The sequence below is a fragment of the Poromitra crassiceps genome (genome assembly GCF_964638095.1).
Source record: "Poromitra crassiceps genome assembly, chromosome: 1".
NCBI classification, from domain to species: Eukaryota; Metazoa; Chordata; class Actinopteri; order Beryciformes; family Melamphaidae; genus Poromitra; species Poromitra crassiceps.
The window spans coordinates 94,971,209-94,995,152 of record NC_139623.1 but is presented as its reverse complement, the minus strand read 5'-3'; the positions used below and the strand labels follow the sequence as shown (position 1 = coordinate 94,995,152).

The 23,944-nt window shown below is 42.7% G+C and overlaps 1 protein-coding gene across 2 annotated transcripts in view; it reads left to right on the top strand.

Moving 5' to 3' along the window:
* LOC310776368 (protein LYRIC-like) overlaps positions 1-16,177 on the top strand; it is a 38,391-nt gene extending 22,214 nt beyond the window's left edge. For both annotated transcript variants that reach the window (XM_083636565.1, XM_083636564.1), the window contains 6 exons: positions 8,584-8,652; positions 8,765-8,910; positions 11,113-11,229; positions 11,368-11,478; positions 13,833-13,956; positions 15,039-16,177. In XM_083636565.1, the coding sequence (XP_083492691.1) occupies positions 8,584-8,652; positions 8,765-8,910; positions 11,113-11,229; positions 11,368-11,478; positions 13,833-13,956; positions 15,039-15,103 (632 nt within the window). In that variant the 3' untranslated portion in view covers positions 15,104-16,177. The remainder of the gene's footprint in view (positions 1-8,583; positions 8,653-8,764; positions 8,911-11,112; positions 11,230-11,367; positions 11,479-13,832; positions 13,957-15,038) is intronic.
* The last annotated feature ends 7,767 nt before the right edge of the window (positions 16,178-23,944 follow it).

Genomic DNA, 23,944 nt, shown 5'->3' with positions numbered 1-23,944 from the left:
ATTCTTAGATTTTGCACACTTCAACCACTCTGACAGCAAAATCTTGTCCATTTTTTTTCGTGGAGATTCAAGCTTTATTTAGCAAGAATTTGCATTAGCTGTTTAAAGTACTATTTACAGTAAAACATTTTCATCCACTGTGGGCTCAATTTTTGATCTATCAAAAATCTGTTTGATGCTTTTGTGGAGGACAGTCTACCGATGGAGATGCTGGAGTTTGGTGTCGTTTGAAGAAAAAATGTGGGAGGAGTAGGGTTTAATTCGTTTTACAGTTTTTGCAGTTTTGCGGTCTTTAGACTTCATAATTGGCCATAGGTTGCAGCGTACAAAAGTTTCTCCTCATTTGGGCCCACATTTCGGTGAAAGTGCCAAAGCCGTAGCCCATATGCCTGATTTGTTATGAATTTTCAAAGTTTGAAACTTTAGACAGTCGCTGTAGCGCCACCATCAGGACTATTGGCGCCAAATTCACGTCAACTTAGTTTGGCATGGGACTGGACCTTTGTGCAAAGTTTGGTTTATATTCATGCATGGGAAGTCTGACTTCCTGGGAGAAGAAGAAGAAGAAGAAGAAGAATACAGGCAAATACAAGAAGTGGCCCTGCCGCTTCGCTGGCCCGGCCACTAATAAAATAAAATCTCAGATTTTTTCTCTCAAAATTAGATTTTCGATTTCGATTCGATTTTAATACTATTATACTTATCTAACCATTTGTTGCCCTGCACAGCTCAACAAAAAAAAAATTCTCATAAGTGATACAATTTATGCTTTTACTCTGAAGGCAGAAAAACCCAAATTCCTGTTTTAGCGTGGCACTGCTATGCCTAACTTCCTGGCTGTTGCTTGCTAACCTGCAGTCACTTGCAGGCCCGGACTGGCCATCTGGCAATTCTGGCAAATGCCAGAAGGGCCGCTGTGATTTTGGGCTGCTCTGGGCCGGTCTGACCGCACGTTTATTTATCCCCTCAATGTATCCGAAGTAGGGCTGGGCGATATGACCAAAATCTCATATCCCGATATATGTCATTTCATATCCCGATACCGATATATATCACGATATAGCATATTTTCTGTAACTTCTATTTATAGTTTATATAAAGTGACCACATGGCCATTTATTTATGTAGCAGTTAAACCAGTTAAAATGTTGTCAAACCTCACAAAGGATACATGCATTCAGAATACAGATAAGCATGGCTATTCTTTACAACACAAATAATAATAATTAGTTGCAGGCAGTAGAATGAAACAAACTGAACCACACACCACCAGTTCGATTTTCAAAGAGGACACTAGCATTCACTAGCATTTGCTATTGATGTGTTTGATTTAAGCACTAATCTGGAATCATATCTAAAAGTGACCACTAGGCGGCAGTATTTCTTTAGTCAACGTCAAAATACCTACATGTTCAGTAGAAGAAGAATAAAACGGTAGAAGAAGAACAACGTGAACCAACACAACTCACCCAGGGAAAGCTAAAAGCTAAAGCTAACAATAGACGGTTTGTTGCCCTCAAGGGATTTCCTTGGGATGATGAGAGGATGGGAGGAGATGTTTTGCCAGGTTTAACGTTAGGAGGACACACGCAAATATGGATCAAACACAGCGCAAATGCCTGGGTAGCCTAGGCGGACGGAGTGGAGGTAACATCTCCCTGCTCTTTAGCCTACTCACCGGCTGATTTGTGCCACTTATAAAGGGACGCAAGGGGCTTGTTGACACAGTCTGGTGCGTGTGTGGACTGTGGACGTGATTGAGTAAAATGAATGAAGAAAGCACAGCGTCATCCAAATGACGGACAATATTGCCGTACAGAGTGTGATTTGCAACACAACGATATAAACGATAGAGCATCATATCAGACAAAATACATTTTCTATCGTCCAGACGAAATATATCGTCATATCGCCCAGCCCTAATCCGAAGTACGCTGTCAGTCAAGTCAGCCCAAAACACACTGGGAAGAGAGATGAACTCTGGTTCGCCTTTCATTAAGCCAGCGTTGCCCAGAGAGATTATTAGAAGCATTGCGGCAAAAACCCATTCAAAAATCCCATAGACAGAAACAGTGAAGAACCAGGAAGTCCGGAATAGACAGAAACAGTGAAGAACCAGGAAGTCCGGGACTTCCGCGTTCTGACTACAAAAATACGTCATCCCTGCGGCTCTCTATTCAGCGGGTATCTTGCATGTTGCGTTCTTGCACTGTAAATAATAATAGTAATTTTTGCAATTCTATTGCGGGCCGCCAGTTGAGTATCACTGCTATAATGGCCTATAATTAAGCAATATCACACGAGAGGGAGTGCATTGTTGGCTAATATTGGCACTGCTGTGATTCGGTCGCAGGCCGAGTGCCGTAGATAATCACAGCAGTGCCAATATTAGCCAACAATGCACGACCTCGAGTGTGATATTGCTTTTATACAACAGTTCTATTATTAAACAAAGCTGATTAAAAAAATGACAAAAAGCTGAGAAAATAGATGATTTTTGTATTTATTCCTCCGCCAACAAAAATAGTCCCCCCAGCTTTCCCTTTGCAGAAAATGTAGCCTAATCAGCCTAATTAACTGCAGGCTGTCTAGCCTACTTTTTGTCATACACATTGATTTGCACGTTTCCATTTATTGTACAGCCAGTGAAGAGAACAGAGTCTGGTGAGGGCATGGTTGACTGTTGCTTTGCAGGAGGCATGTCGGATACCGAGGATGAGCTTGTTTGATCTGATAGTATGTTGCTCCATCTTTTCCTGCTCTCCGTGGATGGTCGCCAATAACTTTTTAACGAGCTTTCAGACCTGCAAGACAAAAAAGTGTGGCGAAGTATCACTAATCACAGTCCTCGTTGTCATCCCGTCCTCGAATTTGTATTTATAGGCGTTAATCATCTTACCTGTGCCCACTCACTGCCATGATCTCCCTGGCTTCCAGTCCTGCATCAGACAGCTTCTGTATGGCGGTGGCCCGGAGGCAGTGGTTGGTGTAAGAGGCTCGTGTCCCCGCTTCTTTACACATCCTGGGTAACATCTGTGCCAACTGGTTTACTCCAAGCGGAGTTACGGTGTACCAGACGCTATCTGTGACAGCTGCATTCCTCCTGGGCTGCAGATAGAGGGCTTTTGCGTCAGGTGGAAGTTTGCTCAAGTACTTTTCAAGAGAAACAATTGGACAGAGGGGGTTTCCTGGCTCCTCAAACATGGCACCCCTCCTATTTTCTCTGTCTCTCTCCAAAGGGTCTTTGTGATTTTTTGTTTCTTCATTGAAAGTCATTGTGAAAAACTTTGCTCCATTCTCGTCGTATTTTAGGGTGAATGAATCAGGTTTGAGAGCCCGATTCCCCTCTTTGCCCCTGCGTCCAAAATGCAACTGAATGTCATACCAGACCTTGTTCTGTAAACCCTTTGGATTGTCTGGGCGTAAAGCAGCAGATTGCTTTAAGATGAGCTGGTCTTCAGTTGAAATTGCCGGGTGATGTGTTGTTGTATCTTTCCCGGCTCGTCTGATCTGTTTCACAACGCCTTTGAAAACGTTATTAGCTGGAAGGAATTCAGCATCCTGCATTAAATTCCATGAACGGCTGAGAGGCGGCTCGTTGATATGGCGATTTAAACCAGCGCGAAGCCCAAGGTAACCGCTTATCCCATATAGCTCTCCTTTGTTCGTCCGTACGGATCCATAAAACTCCCTCAAAACAGTATTCAGCTCTGTCTTCTCAATTGACTGGAAGTTGATGGTCATAGTTTTTGAACGTAGCCAAGTTTGAAAGCAGTTCACAGCCCAGACTGTTTGCTTCACAGTGTTTGCTTCGTTTTTGTTTTTCTCCAAATCGTCAAGTCCTGCAGGTGAAATATGAGCAAACCTGGAGGTTTCCGTAGAAGAATGTTGCTCCCCTTCGTCCTCTTCTGACGAGCATTCATAGTTTAAATCAAAAGTTATGTTATTAAAAAAATCCATCTTTGCGCTCTCGGTTACGCTTTGAATGACGTTCAATGTAACGTGACTGGTGTTTGTTTTGTTGATTAGAGCAGCTGTGAAGCGTATTGATTAGAGCAGCTGTGAAGCGAAGTGATATAGCCTACTCTACACACAGTGAAGCGCCAGTGCATTATCGTGAAATATAGGCACTCGTAAGATCCCTCTTGTCCAATCAAATTGCTCGGCCGGAACTACCTGTTGTATAACACAAGATAATAGAGTACCGTAGTCATTGTAGTATGCTGTCCTCTGCTGCATTAAACGTCACTCTGGTGTTTTTTTCTCCTCAAGCCAGTTCAAAATTCAAAGAAAGAATAGAAAGTCCTCCCAGCCCTGTCGTCAGTGAAGAGGACATAGAGTTTGATGCAAGGGGCAAGTTTAGTGATAGACTATTTTCCTTCATGGTAATGCATGCAGATTTAATTTTAAGATTTGTGTGGTCTCCTTTTTTGTCAAGTCCATTGAGCCTGGACAGTGACAATGTACTTAGTCTGGTGATTATGGATCTTTCCAGGAGGCTGAGCAGTTTGGAAAATAGCCTTGGTTACACCTGCTCAGTCTGTTAATTTAAAATTAGATATTTCTCTCAATCTGGCTTCCGCCCCCCAATTTTTTTTGGGGGGGGGGCTTGGAAGAGTTCCCCCCTGGTGGGCTGGTCTGGACCTACTGCCAGGGCCTCTTTTTGGTACCAGCCCGGCCCTGGTCACTTGACACGGGTACAGACAGGGTGAGTCTGGAAACATAACATTAACGTTAAGCTACTCGGTGGCCCCACGTGTTGTTTTGTTGTTATGTGTCTTAAGCCAACATTTCACCGTCCGGTGTGTGTGTGTGGTGGCTCTCGTTATAGCTGCAGCCCACAGCAACACGCTGCTCGCATTCCTGGGCTTTTTCGGAGGTGTTGAAATAAGTTTGTTGCGCTGCTGTCTTTAGTAGCCAGATTTGACAGGGAAGCCAAAATGCTCCCATACAGCTGATTTAAATGATGCGGGCTGCTTGTCGGCTCGTACTTGCGCTCGCCATGATGATGCCTGTCTGTGTCTGGCTGCGCTGCAGGCGTTCTCATACACTAACGTTAAACCCGCGGACCATGGACGTTCCGAACCGCGGGGGGCTGACCCGTACGGATGGTAAATGTTGAATTGTCGTACCATTATCGATCGTTTTTGGAGGTAAAGTATCGCACAAATACGATAATTATCGTACGTCTGGAAACGCTGAGTCTGGGTGTTTTGGAAGGTTTTCTGCTATACACATTGACTGTATTATTATTATTATTACACAGGGCCTAAAATTTGGCACGGGATTGCGGGAATCGTGCATATTTTGGGAAATTCTCACATATTTTGAATTTATAATGCAGGAATAATCCCACATCTGTTTGCGCGAACTGATGTCTATGCTGTCGATGGTGCAGAACGTTACATACGACTGGCTTGTCTACAGACGCGGACTGCAACATCGGGCGCTTCGGGCAGATGCCCGGTGGCCTGGCATGGCATGGCCTTCAAATTTTATTTTTTATTTTTTTTTGCACACCAGGCCACTCACTGAACAGCAGGCCAGTATGTATAAGTGTTCCTAGTTGTGCAGATAGCAGGCAGGCAGGCTGCAGGCAGCCAGGCAGGGAGGAATGAGTTAACTTTTCAGTCAGAAGCTGCTGGGACCCCAGCATGGTGGTGCGCAGGGCTTGCTGTTCAATGGTGCCAAAATGGAGAAGAAAAGAGGTGCAGAGAGGTGGAAAGCAAGGAGCCTGTATTTATTTTTTTATTGTTTCCAATTGTTTCCAAGAAGATTAAGTCTCATGATTGAGTGTCATTGAATGCCTGTGGGCAACTGGTGACCAAGGGCACGGGAAGTGGGGCTGCTTGTGGTGCTGCAGCACCCTCTGCTGTTTTGTATTGGAATTGTAATGTCAATTAAAAAAAAATATATATATATGATTAAAATGTGTTTTATATGTTTTATACTGCGATATTTAGGGTTTAGTTGAAGACTATGAGCAAAGCAAAGAGGGTGATGTTATTTTTGATGTTTGGTTTATAATAATAAGATAATAAAATATAATACTAAATAAGTTCACTGTTTCTACCTGTGTTGCTGTCTGTTGTAGTGTAAGACGACCTAGCAGGTGGTGACATGAAAATGAGTGAGAAAAGGAGAAAATACTGATTAATGACATAACAGTTAGGGGTGCTCCAAAAAAATCGATTCTTGAAAGGATCGCGATTCTTAATGCCACGATTCCTGGATCGATTACAAACTCCCAAGAATCGATTCTTCTTCGTATTGTAAAAAAAAGCAAAACATTTTTTTTTTATTTTTTTTTACAGTGCACCTGAACGCAACATGCAAGATACCGGCTGAATAAGTGTCCAAATGTTCATGTCATTTCTGTACTGTACTGCCACGGTGCCTAAGAACTCTGGTTAATGTATTCCCCCCAAAATCTATAAATCCTTCTCAAAGTCTACAGATCCCCCCCAGCCTATAAATCCATTTTATCTGAAGAACATAATTCCCCCCTAGTTTGCAAAATGAATTTAGGCCCTGACTGTAATACTTCAGAAGTTTAATTTGAAGTTCAGCATTAATACATTTGTCATTTTTTGTCTTAGATTTACCTTTGTGTGTTATTTAAGCAATATCACACGAGAGGGATTGCAGTTGTTGGCTAATATCGGCACTGCTGTGATTCGGTCGTAGGCACGAGGCCGCAGGCCGAGTGCCGAAGATAATCACAGCAGTGCCGATATTAGACAACAACAGCATGACCTCGAGTGTGATATTGTTTTTATACAACAGTTCTATTAAACAAAGCTGATTTTAAAAAATGACAAAAAACTGAGAAAATATATGATTTCTCTATTTATTCCTCCGCCAACAAAAATAGTTCCCTCAGCTTTCTGCTTTGCCGAAAATGTAGCCTAATCAGCCTAATTAACTGCAGGCTGTCTACTTTACTACTGTCTACTCTACAGCTGTGAAGCATTTTGTTGATTAGGGCAGCTGTGAAGTGGAGTGATCTACACACAGTGAAGCGCCAGTGCGTTATCGTGAAATATCAGCACTGGTAGGATCCCTCTTGTCCAATCAAATTGCTCGGCCGGAACTACCTGTTGTATAATGCAATATAAAACTACATAATTGAGAATCGATTCTAGATTCTGGAATCGAGAATCGTTGGAATCGAGAATCGATTCTGGAATCGAATCGTGACCCCAGGAATTGGAATCGGATCGGATCGTGGCTTAGCCGGATCGGAGCACCCCTAATAACAGTATAATCCTAATGTTAATTTAAAATGAGATATTCCTCTAAATATGGCTAAAAAAACGTTAAAAAAAAACGTCAATTGTCCCTTCCTTGCAGCACCCCCTACTTAAACAGTTCCAGTGTCCCTGGTGGAGACTGGTCAGCCATTCATTTTTCCATAGACATTTTGTAAAATGCTTATAATTCTTTTTATTTGCTTGGTCAAACAAAGTGATTCAGTTATATTTTATATACACAGAGTAACCAGTGACACACTTGAAGTGCTCCCCTCCTACCAATTTACATGTAATGAATACAAATCTTTATTTTTACACAATTTGAAATCACACCAGTGAAATACTGTAATTTATAGATTCATTATGCTATAACTTATTTTGACTGATACTTATGCTTAAATTAATCCAGTGGCACTCATATTCTGGTTTATTTCAAGAAAAACATTTGGCTAGTGGAAATTCGAATTGGCTGGTAACTTTAAAATGTAGCACCCATATTGGCTGGTGATCAAAAAAGTTAATTTCAAGCCCTGCAGGGAGAGTGGGTGGTGACATGGGAGTGAGTGAGAAAAGGAGCAAATATATGATGGTTAAAATTGAATAATCAGTGGAGGACTCGCACACAGAACTATAAACAAGACAAAAAGTCTTAAAAAGTCAGATCCATTTTATTGTAGGATCTGACTTTTTAAGACTTTTTGTCTTGTCTATAGTTCTGTGTGCGAGTCCTCCACTGCTTGCTATCTGTATCTTATCTGACTGCCGCACCAGAAGCAAGAATCACTAGGACCGATGTCAAGCGCGCAGCTCTCTTCATGCTCAGTAATTAAAATTGAATAATGACATCACAACCATCTAATCCTAATGTTAATTTAAAATTAGATATTTCTATCAATCTGGCTTCAAATGACCAACCATTTTATCCAGCGACTGAATAAATCCCCCCCAAAGTCTATAAATCCCCCCTATGTGAAGAACATGAGGGGGGGAATTCCCCCCTAGTTTGCAAAGTGAATTTTAGACCCTGTTAGAGTAAGTACAGTAGTCCGAGTGACATCACAGGTGTTATCAGCCCAGATGGCATGACTTTTTTTTGAGCATGTGCATCATAATGCCACCTTTTCCTCCATATTTTTGCCCTGGGGGCATGTTATAATTTTGTTTTTTTTGTGGTATTTTCATAAGAATCTTGAGCCCAAACTGTAAAAAAAATTATAATAAAAAAAAAAACTGCACCACGCTCTTTAACTCTTTGTACCACTAGATGGTGTACTTACCCAGGCTAAGCGCTGCCTGGCAGGTTGAATTAATGTGTTTTCTGTCCATGTAGAGCCGAAGACTAGGTCCGAGCTGCCATGGCTCAGCCAGCCCCAAATGGAGGATGAGTGGTCCGGATTGAGTAAGGATGATTTATTTGTTTTCTTTCTCTGTTTGGCTGATTTAACTTCATAGCCATGATAAACCCTCACCATTTCAACTATTTTCTAGATTTGATGGTTTGTGTTTTTCAGATGGCAGTTCAGTCGACCCCAGCTCTGACTGGAACGCCCCCTCTGAAGTCTGGGGCAACTATGAGGAGCCCACTCCTGAGCCCCCTGCCCCACAGGAGCAGCCCATCCCTGAGCCTGCCAAGGTTAATCTGCTGATCAGAGCAGCTGTAAGTACTCCCAGGCTTGGATGGGGCGAAACTTGGCATTATGGGAGTTACCTAGAACTTGTAAAAATAACAGCCACTAACAGTATGATGATTCCTCAGAGCTCATCATGCCCCAGGACAGCTGTCCCAGTTCTTCCCCTCAACAGTGGCCCTGCTGCTGACAGTAATGAGTCGATTAAAATAGGTTAAAAACACACACTCTTTATTTTACTTTTGTTTTGTTAAACTAATGTGAAATTCGGCCTCTTGGGAGCCATCCTAGGATGGACAGAACACAGAGGCAAACAACTAATGCCACAAACCAAACCAAACCAATTGTGAAGCAGAGTCTGACACAGTTGGCAAGAGAGAGTGCCATAAGTGACCAGAAGAAATGAAACTCATCCATTCATGCCCATGGCTCCTCTACTAGACTGCTTCAAGGAATTAAGTTTGGGTGTTTGCCTACCTTGCAGACCAAAATGTCAAGAAATAACAAACAACAAAACCTTTACGTGAGCACCGTTTACAGTCCATTCAATGTTAACTACAAACTCAGCCAAACATTTGACGGATTAGCTACTTGACCTTTGCAGGAATAATTTGACGGATTAGCAAGATAAGTTAACTGCATGTTGAAGAGATTTGTTTTGTTTAGAGTAGGGGTGTCACCGTGTACAGGGATAACTGATAGTAATTCATAAACATTTAGAAAAACCAATAACCGGCTACACGCCTTTTTTTGTCCTTTTAAATAAAGTTTTGACAATAATTGTACTGTGTTTTGGACTCTCAATCCATTTCTCATTAAAAAATAAGCTGTTTAGAGGTGATAATGCTGCCTGTAAGCTACAGATCATAACTTTAATGTTACACTAAAGTGTTCACAGACAGGAAAAATGTGTTTGACCAATGAAATCCTTTGTTTACAAATGTCATACCTCCATGAGCTTGCGTAGCTTGCTGCTAAAGGAGCAACCCCAGGCTCATCAATTTGGTTTCTCAACATCCAATTATGTATGACAAACACCGCGAGGACTAGCCTACCTCAACAACGAAATTAAGGACATTATGGCTTCAGATCACCCAGCAGCTGGGATTCACTGAAGATGGTAATGAGCTGTTATGTAACGTAATTTACTTGCTAACGTTGTAGCGAAAACCACTGTTGTGAGCGGATGGAGCTAACACCTAACGTTAGCCAGTTGTATCCAAGTGCTGCTGTATCCTAATGCTGGTTCCTTACCATTGATGGTACATTTCCTCAGGCAGAGAAAAGGTGCAGTCTCCATTAAAACACTAGCATTCGGCACAGTCGTTTAAACCCACATGAATCCATGATCTACCTGGTACCAACTATGAATCTGGATTTGGGAGGTTTTTGAATGGTGACAGTGCCCTCTAGCGGTTATATAGCGCAAATGCAGTCAAAAACAAAAACAAAAAAACAATGGTTAAATGGTTACACGCTGGCAGAAGGTCCAGTGTACATGTTTAGACATTTTTGTAACAGTTGACACCCTTAGTTTAGAGAAGCAGCCCCATTAGCTTGGAGTCTGGCTGCTAGCAGCTGAGATGACCAGCTGGCCCCCGGTTCCTCAATCTCCGACACCGAAAATCAGATTTCCAAGGTGTCATTTTGATAAACTGGCCTTACAGTGGGAATCTACATGGTTACTTTTGATGAGTCAAAAATTATTAGAACTTAAAGTGCCATATTTACAGAACTAGAGCATTGACTGTATATATACGCTAATGCTACTACGGAAAGCTGAACCAACCAGCAACTACATAAAAAGTTAAGAGCGGGGTGGGAACCTTATGCTCCAGTCCCATCCACTGGTCACTACTGCGCGGAGACTGTTCCCCAAATGACGTGGAATCTGGGGTATTTTTGCCTCACTATTACATACCAGTAGCAGGTGGAGACATGGTGTCCATATAGGTCAGTGATAGGAACCTACCGTATGCATGTTTGCTATCAAATGTTTTTAAATAATTCAGTAATTAACTCTTGCCCAAAGTCTGTGTCTAACACACAGCTTCAGTAGCTGTGTGAATCCTTTTAAAATCATTTAAGTTATGGTAAAATGTTATAACATTGACCCTTTGTTCAAAATCAGGCTTAATCAGTCATATAATGCCGTCAGATGTAAAACATTGGTTGTGTTTGAGTTGGATCTTTGTCTTTTGAGTCATGTTGTATGTGCATGTTTTCTTCAGGATGAGGATGAGGAAGAGAAGGACAAGCTAGAGGCCGCTGGTGATGGAGCAGCTAAAAATAAAAAGAAGAAAAAGAAGAAGAAGAAGGCAGCTGAGGAGGGAGGAGCTGCCGGCCAGGTAAAACTTCTGTCGTAGTGATAGACACAGACATACACAGTGCAGGGATGGATGTGTTGAGACTTGAACAAAGTTGTCACCCTGCAGTCTGCAGGTGAATGGAAACTGAGCTTGTGTCCTGACTCCTGATTTCCTCAGGAGGGAGAGTTAGCGGAGAGGGAGACGGCCCCTGAGGCGCCGGTGAAGAAGCAGCAGCCTGTTGAGGAGAACGCTGCTGCCGTGCAGCCTGTCAAAGCAGCTGCTGTTGAGGTCAGTGTGGTTAATGTTTGAGGCAAGGAGCGCATCATGCACAAATGAATTTCCCTGCAGCTTTTAACATTTATACTTGACACGACAGACGACTGTTGCGAAAATGATCTATTTTGCTAAGTTAAGACTCAAGATTCACTTTAATAGCCACATAAAGTAATCAGATTACAAACAAGAAATGTATCTGAGTGCAAGTATGCAGCGTAGTGGTCAGTATGCAGCGTAGTGGTCAGTATGCAGCGTAGTGGTCAGTATGCAGCGTAGTGGTCAGTATGCAGCGTAGCAGTCACATCAGTAGTAGAAGACAAAAGCTATACAGAAAACGATCACAAAACGATCACAAAAATGTAAAGTGAAGCCCTTTAACACATTCACTGCCAACAGTTTTTTTTTTACTGTAGGTAGCTTCTGCCAAGGGTTTTTTGAGGATTCTGGCTCATCTTTCAAGAGCCGAGGATTATTTTCTGCTAGGACTTTGTGAACACAAAATATCTCAAAAGAACTAATAGAATGTGTGCTTTCTCTGTCTAAAAGAGTTAGTTTGTAGAGTTAGTAGTTATGTAGGCATTAGCAGTTGAATACAGCATGGTTTCAGCGTCTGAGAATGAAAGCTGAGATAATTGCATTTTTGTGAAATTCGATAGAACAGGCAGAACAGTCACTTTAACCATTTATTTTTGGCATCAGTAAGACATCAGACATCTAAACAATATAGTTCTGAACAGTAATTTCCTCCATAACAGCACCCCCACCCCCCTCTCCTTCAAACTCCTCCCTCCGTGGGTGTTCTCCTCCCTCCGTGGCTCTGCAGCGGGTGTGTCACAAGCGAGTTTCTGCTGCCTGTCTGTGCTGCCTGGCGGCTGCTCGTCGGGCGAGTCTGGATCGGGAACAGTAATTTCCTCCATAACAGCACCCCCATCCCCCTGGGATGAAGCTGCATGCGATTCTGGCCTTTATGCTGCGTGTTTCAAAGTGTGTTGCACCCAGTCTATTTTTGGAACCCCCCACCGTTGTGCGCCAGCGCGAAAGCGTTTTCGCCAAACCATTCTACAGTATGAGAATGGTTTCCTCACGCTTTTCCCTGCAGTTTTGGCTCGGCTTTCTCTAGTCTGGAGAGCACTGTCGCCACTTAGTGGGTCGGTGGAATGGGTTGTACACGTTCGGTGGCTCCCATATTTTTATAGGAGATGTAAAAGGGTTTGATCCATGGTTGGCCATGGTTTTCCAAGACCGCTTCAGTGTGCTGGTGGAGTGCAGGTCCTGAAGGGATGGCAGGCTGCATCCAATCACCTTTTCAGCACAGCGGATGATGCGCTGCACTCTGGAGATGTTTATTTGTTTATTAAAAGGATCCCCATTAGCTGCCACCAAGACGACTCTTCCTGGGGTCCAAGCACATTACATAACAAACGATAGTAGAATGCAAGCAATGGTAAAATGACAATAGTATAATGACAAGCAATAGTAAAATGCAATAAGCACAAAAGAAAATCACAGAACAGAAGACAGACAATGGCATGATCAGCTAGTCCTCTAGCTGACCTTTAGCCCAAATATCATAGGATAAGTACAACTCTCTGTACTTAAGAAAACACATTGAGAGTAAAGTCAAAGTGATGTGACCAACATCAATGTGTGTGTGATATCGTGTATGATGGATACTGAGCTTCTGTTTAAATGGTAAATGGACTGCATTTATATAGCGATTTTATCCAAAGCGCTTTACAATGTGCCTACATTCACCCATTCACACACTGAAGGCGGCAAGCTGCCACGCAGGGTGCAGGCACAGCCATCGGGAGCAATTTAGGTTTCAGTGTCTTGCCCAAGGACACTTCGACATGCGGACTGGAGGAGCCGGGGATCCAACCACCAACCCTCTGATTAGTGGATGACCCGCTCTACCTCCTGAGCCACAGCCGCCTTATTTAAAACAAGCCCTCCCTTTGATGGAACAGACACTGCTTGGAAGACAAATCCAAGACACTTATAGACCTGTATATAACAGTTTTTTTTCATGTAGTAGTTTTGAGGGAAGCAGCAGCATGCCAGATGGTGATGGAGGTGGTAAGGATGAACTCGACGTTGGAAGTGTAGAAGAGCACCATCGTTGCTTTTGGCACTTTGAATTTCTTCAGCTGCCACAGGAAATATATCCTCTGTTGTGCCTTCTTGGTGAGAGCTCTGATGTTCAGGTCCCGGCTGATGATGGAGCACAGGAAGCGGAAGGACTCCACAGTGTTCACTGGGGAGTCACCCAGGGTGATGGGGAAATGTGGGGCTGCCAATTATGTCAGTAGTGTGATGATCATGATTATGGTGTGGTCGAAAATGTCCCTGTTCTCCCTTTTTAGGTGAGAGTGGAGCGACCAGTGAAGGACAACCTATCCCAGAAACCCCCTGTCACACAAGTGCCACAGAAGCCAACTGACGGAGAGCCCACTGCCAAGCAGAACAACCTTCCTGCTCCAACACACAGTAAGCTTGAGGCTCACACATTAACACCTTAGCCTGCCAAATAATATAAAATTATAGCTGCTGCGCAGCAATGAGTTGTGGCCGGGCCACCGCCCCTTTCTGCACGTCCAGGTTTGCCACAGCTGAACGGCGCCCAGGTGACACAGCTCTGAATTTTCATGCGTTTTGGATACTGCACAAAGGAGTTACATGTTACTTCTTGCGTCCACTATGTGGCGCTAGGGAAGACCAAATAATTATGTCAGGTTGATGTATATCGTGTAGAGCAGACCGTGTACATTTTATGTTAATGGGATGCTGTTTGGGGTGCTACCCAAGTGGGGCATTAATGCAGCAATACATTTAGTGGAGGTCGCCTGACATGCATAAGTGTCATGAATATCGGACATTGCACAAAAGTTTGCCCTCACCCCCAAACACCACCGATAGCCCCCCAGTCACTAATCCTGCCCACCCCTCGAATCCCAACTTTCTAGCACCTTCCTAACCTTATGGCCCGTTTTTCCTCGCTCCCAACTTGCCCCCACCCCCCCCAAACAACACCCATATGCCCCCAGCCCCTTATCCTACCCAAAAACCACCCATGTCCCCCCAGCCACTAAGGCTCTTTTAGGGCCTTCTATTCTGAAATGGCTTCTGATGTCTTGTCTGCTCGCTCCTCTGGTCCAAACTGACTCCCCATGCTTCTTGGATCCTGGTTGAGTAAATGCATCCTTGATTATCTGATCAGCCACATGTAGAGGTGCTCCGATCGATCGGCACTCAATCTGTATCTGCCGATTTTTTTATTTTGTCCTCAAATATGCGATCGGCTGATTGCAGATATTGCTTTATTATTGCCGATTGCATAGCTGATCATGCTGCACGTGAGAAACATGAGGCAGCCCATTTCTCCACCGAAGAGAAATTACTCAGATTTACAGTAAATGTCAGGACTTTAACCCGGATTCCTCAAGAACACAGCTAATTTCCAATATATATATTGATTTACAGCATGAAAAAGTGTTGAGTATCTCTTTAATAGATGTTTATTGTTTTATGACTAATCTCCCTCTCCTTTTCTTTGTCTTTTTTAACCACAGAAAAACCTGAGGATAGTCAAGGCCCCAAGCCAGCGAAGAAGAAGAAGGCGAGGAGAGAGACATGAGACAGTCCGGTCTGCAGACTTCTGTATGCAAAGACTCCATATCCTGTTTATGCAACAACACCTTTTATGAAGAGAACTATGAACGGAACTCTACATACATGATGGATTTGTCTTAAAAACCTGTCTGGAAAAATCAAGACTTCTGAACCTTGACACATCAAGTGTCAGTGGGGTGGATCACGTGAAACTGAACCTAAGCGCAGTGCGAGTTATTGTAACGCGGTGTTAACGTCAATTTTTCAATTATGCATTTGATTCACTCAGATTCTGTCTTCTAATTCCACTGAATCAAGTAACTGACTGATCTATGAAGGAGCTGTACTGTAATTATTAGAAATGTAGAAAATACTGATCTTGTTTAGAAAAAAAATTGATGTTGTGGTGGCTAACGGCTGTGAGATATACTTGGTAGAAAATGAAACGGTCCACAACACGCTTCAGGTCACATCAGACTTTAGGCCATAATGTCCAACTGGCTTTTTGATTTGCAGTCTTTTTATCTTGCTCTCTTATATAGTCGCGAGCTACATTGCTACGGTGAGCGCTGCTTGGTGAGCGCTGCTTGGGTAAGACGGATGTCCTGCAGAAGCACAACCGCAACATCAGATGTTTTAACGGCGACGGACGCCAACCATGAGTTGGGCTCAACAGGGTGTAAACATTACAGAAAGGAAACATTACAGAAAGGAAACATAGAAAGGTGCGTTTTAAAAACAAGCCGTCGGATGCAGAAAAGGGAACCGTGTCCGCTCTGTACTTTTTGCATTTCTATCTGTAACTGCAATGAACATTTCACTCAACTGAATCCATCCGGTGTGTCCCTCGTCTGATGCTGTGCTGCTGTACGTATTGAGAGAATAGTTTCCTTGCTGTTCCTTTTTTCTATGTGCGACTACTTTGTGGCCAGAGTCTAGGTGATTCACATCTTAGATGTACCATTGCAGTGTCGTCATCTTCATAATTGTCCACCTGTGGTTGATTCAAAAGTCTTCAAAACCTTTTGTAAAACCTCTTTATAATTAAAGAAAAGCTAAAGCCATATGTAAAAAGACTAAATAAAGGCCTGTTTTTCTATATTGGATTCCCCCCCCTTTTCTTTTTTTCCTTTCCATGTAGATAGTTCAATGATGTTCATCATGTCTTCATTTATAATTAGACGTTTTATGTTTTCTTGTGTTCAGACAGGTTTATAGATGTTTTTTATTTACCTTGACAGTTTCGACGAGTCACTCGTCTTCTTCAGCCCCGCACGGTGTGCCCGGCGGGGCTGTTAGGTCTGTCGGTCCGGCCACAACACGTCATAGTGGGCGTGGCCGACCTGGCAGCTCAGCTGGGCACACCGCCAGTTGCTGAAAAGCAACTGGTTGACACGTCATACCCAGCTGTCAGTGTGACTGCTTCTGAAGAAGATGAGAGTGTCTCGTCGAAACTATCAAGGTAAATAAAAAACATCTATAAACCTATGTCTGAACACAAGAAAACATAAACGTCTTTCCATGTAGATGTAGAACACTGTGTTTTTGAGTCAGCAATCCGCTACTGTCTAATGATTAGTCAGATGATGGTTATGGATGAAGAGGGGTGTATGACTCCATTGTAAGATGGCGCTCCTCTTGAGATGAGAGGAGGGCTTCTGTATGAGCTAGGATAGAGAATCCCCCCTGTGGGGCATTCTTCAGGAGTCAAGACTCTGGGGAGGCTGGTGGGGTGAAACAACAGCTTTTGAGTATACTCTGGGGGGAATGGGCAGCCGTGATGCCAACTGCTGCTATGATCCACCAGAGGTTGGGGGGTGACGTAGGACCCTTGCTATATGTACTAGGATGAACTGGCGACGACTGACGTCATACTGGACGAGTTTAACTGACGTCACGCTTGGGCTTGACTGACGTCACGGGCTGATCAGGTAACGTGAAAATGGCGGCCTTCCTGATTGAAATTTGGTTGAAACCTCACTTTAATCACTCCATTGTAAGATGGCGCTCCTCTTGAGGTGAGAGGAGGGCTCTGTATGAGCTAGGATAGAGAATTCCCCCGGGCATATGTGCTGTTGTCCATAGGTCGCGGAACCACACGGGCCCAGGCCCGGGTACATTTCAGTACCCCCCCCCCCCCCCCCCCCAAAAAAAGGTTTGTTTTTTACAATTAAACCTCATTTACTTATTACACTCGACTGGTTGTTTTTCAAATGTGATGTGAATCTAAAGTGAACTAAACAAGTCAGATCCACTATAAATGTTTTTCAGTAGATGCTGTGATGTAGCCACAAGAAAGGTGCAATATTAATGTTTTTCAGGAGATGGCGATGTTGCTAGCTATAGGTTCTAAACAAGAAATATGGTTCAAATGTTTACAGTAGTTTTCCTTTCTTGCTGCACTACAATGTTACAATGCTGTGAGACGGAGCTAAACACAAAAGATGCAATATTAATAGTTTTTCATGAGATACTCAGTATTTAATACTAATACTAATAATAGAAAAGGAGAAGATACTGAATAATGACATCGAAACAGTATAATCCTAATGTTAATTTAAAATTAAATATTCTTCTAAATATGGGTAAAAGCTCAAAAAACATAAAATTTTCTTCGACGCTTCCGAGATTCCATTCCTTACAGCACCCCCTACTTAATAATAGTTCCAGCGCGGCTGTGAAAATGTGGTGGCGCATTGTGTCAAGTGTACTGGCTCGGGGAACGGTCCGGCCCCCGGTCCCTTAGGTTTCTGACAATGTGGCCCCCTGAACAATTTAGTTGAATAGCCCTGCTGTAATTTATAGATTCATTATGCTATAACTTATTTGTACTGATACGTATGCTTATATTAACCCAGTGGCACTCATACCGGTATTCTGGTTTATTTCAAGAAAAACATTTTGGCTAGTTGAAATTAATTGGCTCGTAACTTTAAAATCTAGCAGCCATATTGGCTGGTGATAAAAAAAAAAGTTGAATCTCAAACCCTGCAGGGGGAGCAGGTGGTGACATAGGAGCGAGTGAGAAAAGGAGCAAATATATGATTGTTAACACATTCACTGCCAGCAGTTTTTCCAATACTGTAGGTAGCTTCTGCCAAGGGTTTTTTTGAGGATTCTGACTCATCTTTCAAGAGCCGAGGATTATTTTCTGCTAGGACTTTGTGAACACAAAATATCTCAAAAGAACTAATAGAATGTGTGCTTTCTCTGTCTAAAAGAGTTAGTTTTTATCATGTTCTGTTATGTAGGCATTAGCAGTTGAATACAGCATGGTTTCAGAGATTTTCAGAGAGTTTTGAGATAAATGGATTTTTAGAACCACCTCACGTGCCTGTGATTATGGGTGCCCTTGGGCAAGTGTGTATACTGTATTGTGTTTGTGTGTGTGTGTGTGTGTGTGTGTGTGTGTGTGTGTGTGTGCGTGCATGCGTGCGTGCGTGATTCGATAGAACAGGCAGAACAGTCACTTTAACCATTTATTTTTGGCATCAGTGAGACATCAGACATCTAAACAATATAGTTCTGAACAGTAATTTCCTCCATAACAGCACCCCCACCCCCCTCTCCTTCAAACTCCTCCCTCCGTGGGTGTGTCTCTGGTGGCTTTGCAGCGTTTGTCACAGGCGAGTCTCTGCTCTGCTGCCTGTCTGTGCTGCCTGGCTGCTGGCGGCCGCTCGTCGGGCGAGTCTGGATGGGGCTCGTTCGTTTCTGGGTTTTCGGTTGTGTGGTGGGCTGAAGCTGCGTGCGATTCTGGGCTTTCTGCTGGTGTTTCAAAGTGTGTTGCACACAGAGTCTATTTTTGGAATCGCCCACCGTTGTGCGCCAGCGCGAAAGCGTTTTCGCCAATCCATTTTCATGAGAATGGCTTCCTCACGCTTTTTCCTGGTGTTTTTGCTCGGCTTCCTCTAGTCTGGAGAGCACTGTCGCCACTTAGTGGGTCGGTAAAATAGGTTATACACATTCAATAGCTCCCATATATTTATAGGAGATGTAAAAGGGTTTGATCCACGTCCCACCTTCAAAAAACGAGATAACTCGTCCACGGCAGTCAACCGTTGGATTTTTTTTAACGAGATAACTCGTCGACGGCAGTGAACGTGTTAAGACTGAATACTGACATCACAACCGTCTAATCCTAATGTTAATTTAAATTGAGATATTCCTATATGAATCTGGCTTCAAACGACCAAAATCTTTATATGATGATAATAATAATAATCAATGATGGTGGTTCACAGACACCCCCCCAAGTTCAGATGCGTTCCGCTGCCTATGCTGTTGTCACTTACAGGGGCAGTCAGCAGAGTTCATTAGACATCTTAATCACTTACAGGGGCAGTCAGCAGAGTTCATTAGACATACAAGACAAACAGCATTTCAGCAGGAGCTTCGGGTTTTGAGCACTGACCTATTGAGAGGCGTTGCATTGGCCAAGCAGGCCACAGAAAAAGAATTCCAGTAGGCATATACAGTACATTTTAGACCAGCATACAGAAATCACAGAAAACATACCAATATGAGGCCATGGGCTCACTATGAACTCACTGTTAAGAGAACTAGAAAGCGGGTGTTGTAATTTTGCATTTCTTTGGATAAATTAAGTGTTGGGGTGGTAAAGAACACATTTCAAAGATTTTTTAAACTTAACTTTATTAAAATGTTACATGTGCACTGTAGTGCACAACCGGACTTATCTCGAGCATAAAACATTAACAAAATAAAGCCAGCTATGAAAAGCTTCACTGGAATCTTTTGGAATTGGAATTATGAAAAGACATCACCATCACTGATGACATCATCTGGGGAATGATGACATCATTGGGACAATCTCAGCAAGCTGGTGTTGCTTTCAAAGGAGGCGGTCGCATTTTCTCCTCTCCTCTTTCCCTCTCCCTATTCCCTGTGCTTGCTACCCGGAGCCAATCTTGCACTTGTCTCTTCGAAACTACAAATATGGATTATATGGATATTAAGCTAGTCTCTCAACGCAATCGACAAAATTAATGCGGGGAACGCTCCCCCGCCTCCCCCCTCTGCCCAGACGGGACTTTCGCCGCGAGATACGGGAAGACAGCAGCCATTGACCCTAGGCTGCACGTCACAATAAATGAGATGAGCGGGGCAGTGAGTACTCGGACTGTTGCAATTTCTGATCTGAATCGCAAAAATTGATTACTTCTGGGAGATATCACTGCCGCGAGCCGAAGTGTTTAAAATTGAGGACCAGGGACAGACTCGTGTGAGGAATGCTGTTGATCCCTGCTCTTACCGGGAAACCCAAACATCTGATTTAATCTGGACTCCAAGGCCAGTAGCAGCAAAATCTCCTGAAGCGTCGAATGCAACTTGTGCTTCCAACATTCTCCCCCCCCCCGCCCTCACATCTGCTGCTTGACTTTTGGTCTGGGAAGATCGAGGCTATCTCCATAGCAACCGCTGTGTAATCAGCCAGGAGGGAGCTCAGACTTACAAACACACATACACACATGGACCCTAAAGGACTCATAGGCCTACACACATGGTCACTCACGCACTCCCCCAAACCCCCCCTCCCTCCCTTCCTAAAACCCCACCCCCCGCCTTCAGCAACATCCCCCCCGTTCTTGCAAACCCCCACCCCCCCCCCCTTTGGCAACGCCCCCCCCCTTTTTCTTCTTGTTGTTTGTATGTGTTTTATGTGTAATTCCTGTACATATAACAACAAATGTATATGTATTGTATAATATTGAAGTGTGCCTTTATTACTTTTCAAACTAGTAATAATGTTACTAATCTTAATTTGAGTGTTGACGTGATACCCATCCGTGTTTCATGTCTGTCTCTTTTATGTTTTATGTTCAGAGGACCGCAATGGAAATAAGCCTGTGGCTTTATTGTGTTTTTATCCTCGGTGATTGTCTGTTTTTGTATTTGTGCCCTGTTTTGTTGACATCACCAAATAAAGTCAATCAATCAATCAATCAATCTCAAAAATGTGTATTGTATTGTGTATACATTACATTACATGTCATGTATGTAATGAAATTAACCCCAGATGTGCCAGCTCATACGACATTAACCCCTGAGGAGCCAGCTCATACGACATTAACCCCCGAGGCGCCAACACACAGACACACAACAACGGGCCAACAAGAGTCCCACCAAACTAGGGTTGAAGGATGTGTAGTGGCCTGATAATCTAGTTATATTATATTTATACATAATTATATTAAGCCTAATTGTGCCATGAACATTAGACTTCATGTCTATGTTATCATTATTATCATATACTGGTTTTATATAGTGATAAGCAACCATGTGAAGGATCAAATTGAAGTTACTGTATTTTCGCTTGGCATCACCCCTTATTATTTTGCAAACAATGCAAACCAGAGTAAGGTAACGTCCAAATAAGGGTCAAAGGTCAAGTTTGAGGGGGACAAAAAAAGTCGATAAATAACTACATTAAAAAAACTAATAATTAACACATTTCCAGTTTTCCTCCTACAATACATTTGGCTGGACAACAAAACTTTAAAGTCGAGCTGAACCCAAGAATGACTTTTCTTTTCTTTTAGTTCAAATATCTGGGTATGCAGTGCACCTATTTAATAATGTATGCAAAACAAATCACAACAATCTAATTTCTTTAGTTTTTCACACTTTTTCACATCAAAAGTTCGTTTTTCAAGATTTCATTGATAACAGTAATTTACAGTTTGCTGACGTCACCCAGAGCTCTGTACTACGAAACTAGTTTAACAGATCCGCGATAAGTCCCTTTGATCTGGTTTGACTGAACAGGATCAAAGCTATCTAGTTAACTGATACTACGACGCTGGTTTTTTACTAGGTAAGTGGACCTGGGATCTGCCTGTGCACGCGCACGTTTTTCGCTCGTGCACAGGCGCGCGTCCACGCGAAAGAGGTGCGCTAGCCAATCACATTATGAACAGCTGAGTTGATCCACGCCCACACCCATTTCCACACCCATTTCCTCGTTCCATGAAAGCGCAGTGCATGATCAGAGTTTTAGCGGATATTTAATGTATCGCGATTTAATGTCAGAATGAAAATCCGCGTTGGATAGTCTGCTGAAGCGCTGTCTAAAGCAGCAGCTTGTATTCACATCAGTCATTTGATTTACTTCGATCAGCGATTTCTGTCTGATACAGCTGCATACATTGATACAGCAGCAACAAATGTAAATCTCAGTCTATACATTTCCACAATCTGTAAGCCTATTTAGACCATAGATTTAGAAACGCATGCTCAATGAATAATGATCTCTATCACTCATGTGTGTGGTTGCACTCATCGAATAATTCATATATAAAATAGCCTAGTATAAAGCCTAATAGCCTACTATAAAAGAGAAAACTGCTGAACTGAATTGAGACGATGCAGGCATAGTTATCATTGATAAAAACTAGCCTATTTTTGCTCATATATTGGCATACAGCCTACAGGACACAGTTCCAGCTGAAAGATGCAAGAATAGCCTGCATATTTAGTATTGGGGCTATCCATATTTATCCCATATCTATATTATATGTATAGGCTTTTCTGGCATGTAGGAGAATATCACCCTCACTCCATTTGAGGGTCCATTCATGATATGCGCCGCGGTGATTAATAGTGATCATATTTCTCCACGCATCGTTGAGCTGTTAAGACATAAAGTGGTAAGTAGGCTTAATTTAATTATGTAGCCTACAGAGCCACAAATGTTTTTCTTGTTATATTCTCAGTTGACTGCAATCTATTTTTCATATGGCGATCTTATATGAACGGTGAGTGACTCCAGAGAGCCGATTATATGGGTCTGTCATGGATTTTGATCTTATCCTCTGAAGCTAACCTGGTCGCGACCAGGTTAGCTTTGCAGCGTCAGTTGCCATGGTGATTGAAAGTTAACTTGCTTTGTAGTACGGCTAAACCAGGTTTAAACTCAAACTTACTCGGATAAGGCATTAAACTAGCTTCGTAGTACAGGCTACAGTAGGCTACTATCAAGTTTTTGTTTGTTTTCAATCATTTAAAACCAAACCTGGAGCCTACAATCGACTGGATGTGGGACATAAGTTCACGGGGTGGGAGAAAACTGTTTCTTTTCAGATCAAGCACTCAAACTGTCAATGTCGCTGTTACATCATATTACATGCAATTTATTTGAAGACTATTTATGGGTTCTTACCCAATTGGTAACGGTAGGCCTACTGAAGTTGAACCAATGTCTGAAAATGAAACAATAAAAAAACTATACAGAAACTCACTGTTGACCACCAGACAGTCTGATGTCTCTAGACTAGAGGGCGGGATAGAGTGATTTATGGTGTAATACTTGTCTATAATTAGCAGGTAAAATGTATTGTATTTGCATAATGGATTTACATTTCCTCTCCGTGACATTATTGGGGGAAACGGATTACATCACTGAGCTCTGATCCTCTAGCGGGTCACATGCTCTGGTGTTTGTTGCCGTTAACAAGCTCCGTCAAATTGTCAGTTAACTGGAATACGACCGGAAGCAAGACGATGTTTGCCTTCAAATTAAGGTAGCCTAATCTTTGTCACTGGGGGAAACATGGGCAAAACAAACATTTCGGAATGTAGGCTACAGGACAAAAAAAGCGACAAAATACTTTGCTGGGCTAAAGAAGACAGCAACAACCTGTGTTTAAGTAGGCCTACTCTAGTTGCAGAATTATTAATTATTATTAATAATTATTATTATTAAGAGTTTACTAATCACTTTTAAGTGAAGGCATGGACTTAGTTAGCCTCGACGCAAGATTTGCGTTGAGGCTTTTAGTGTAGTTAGTGTTTTCCCCAGAATTGTATTTGTCAGGATGGAAAAGCCTGAACCTGACGCTGCCAGATG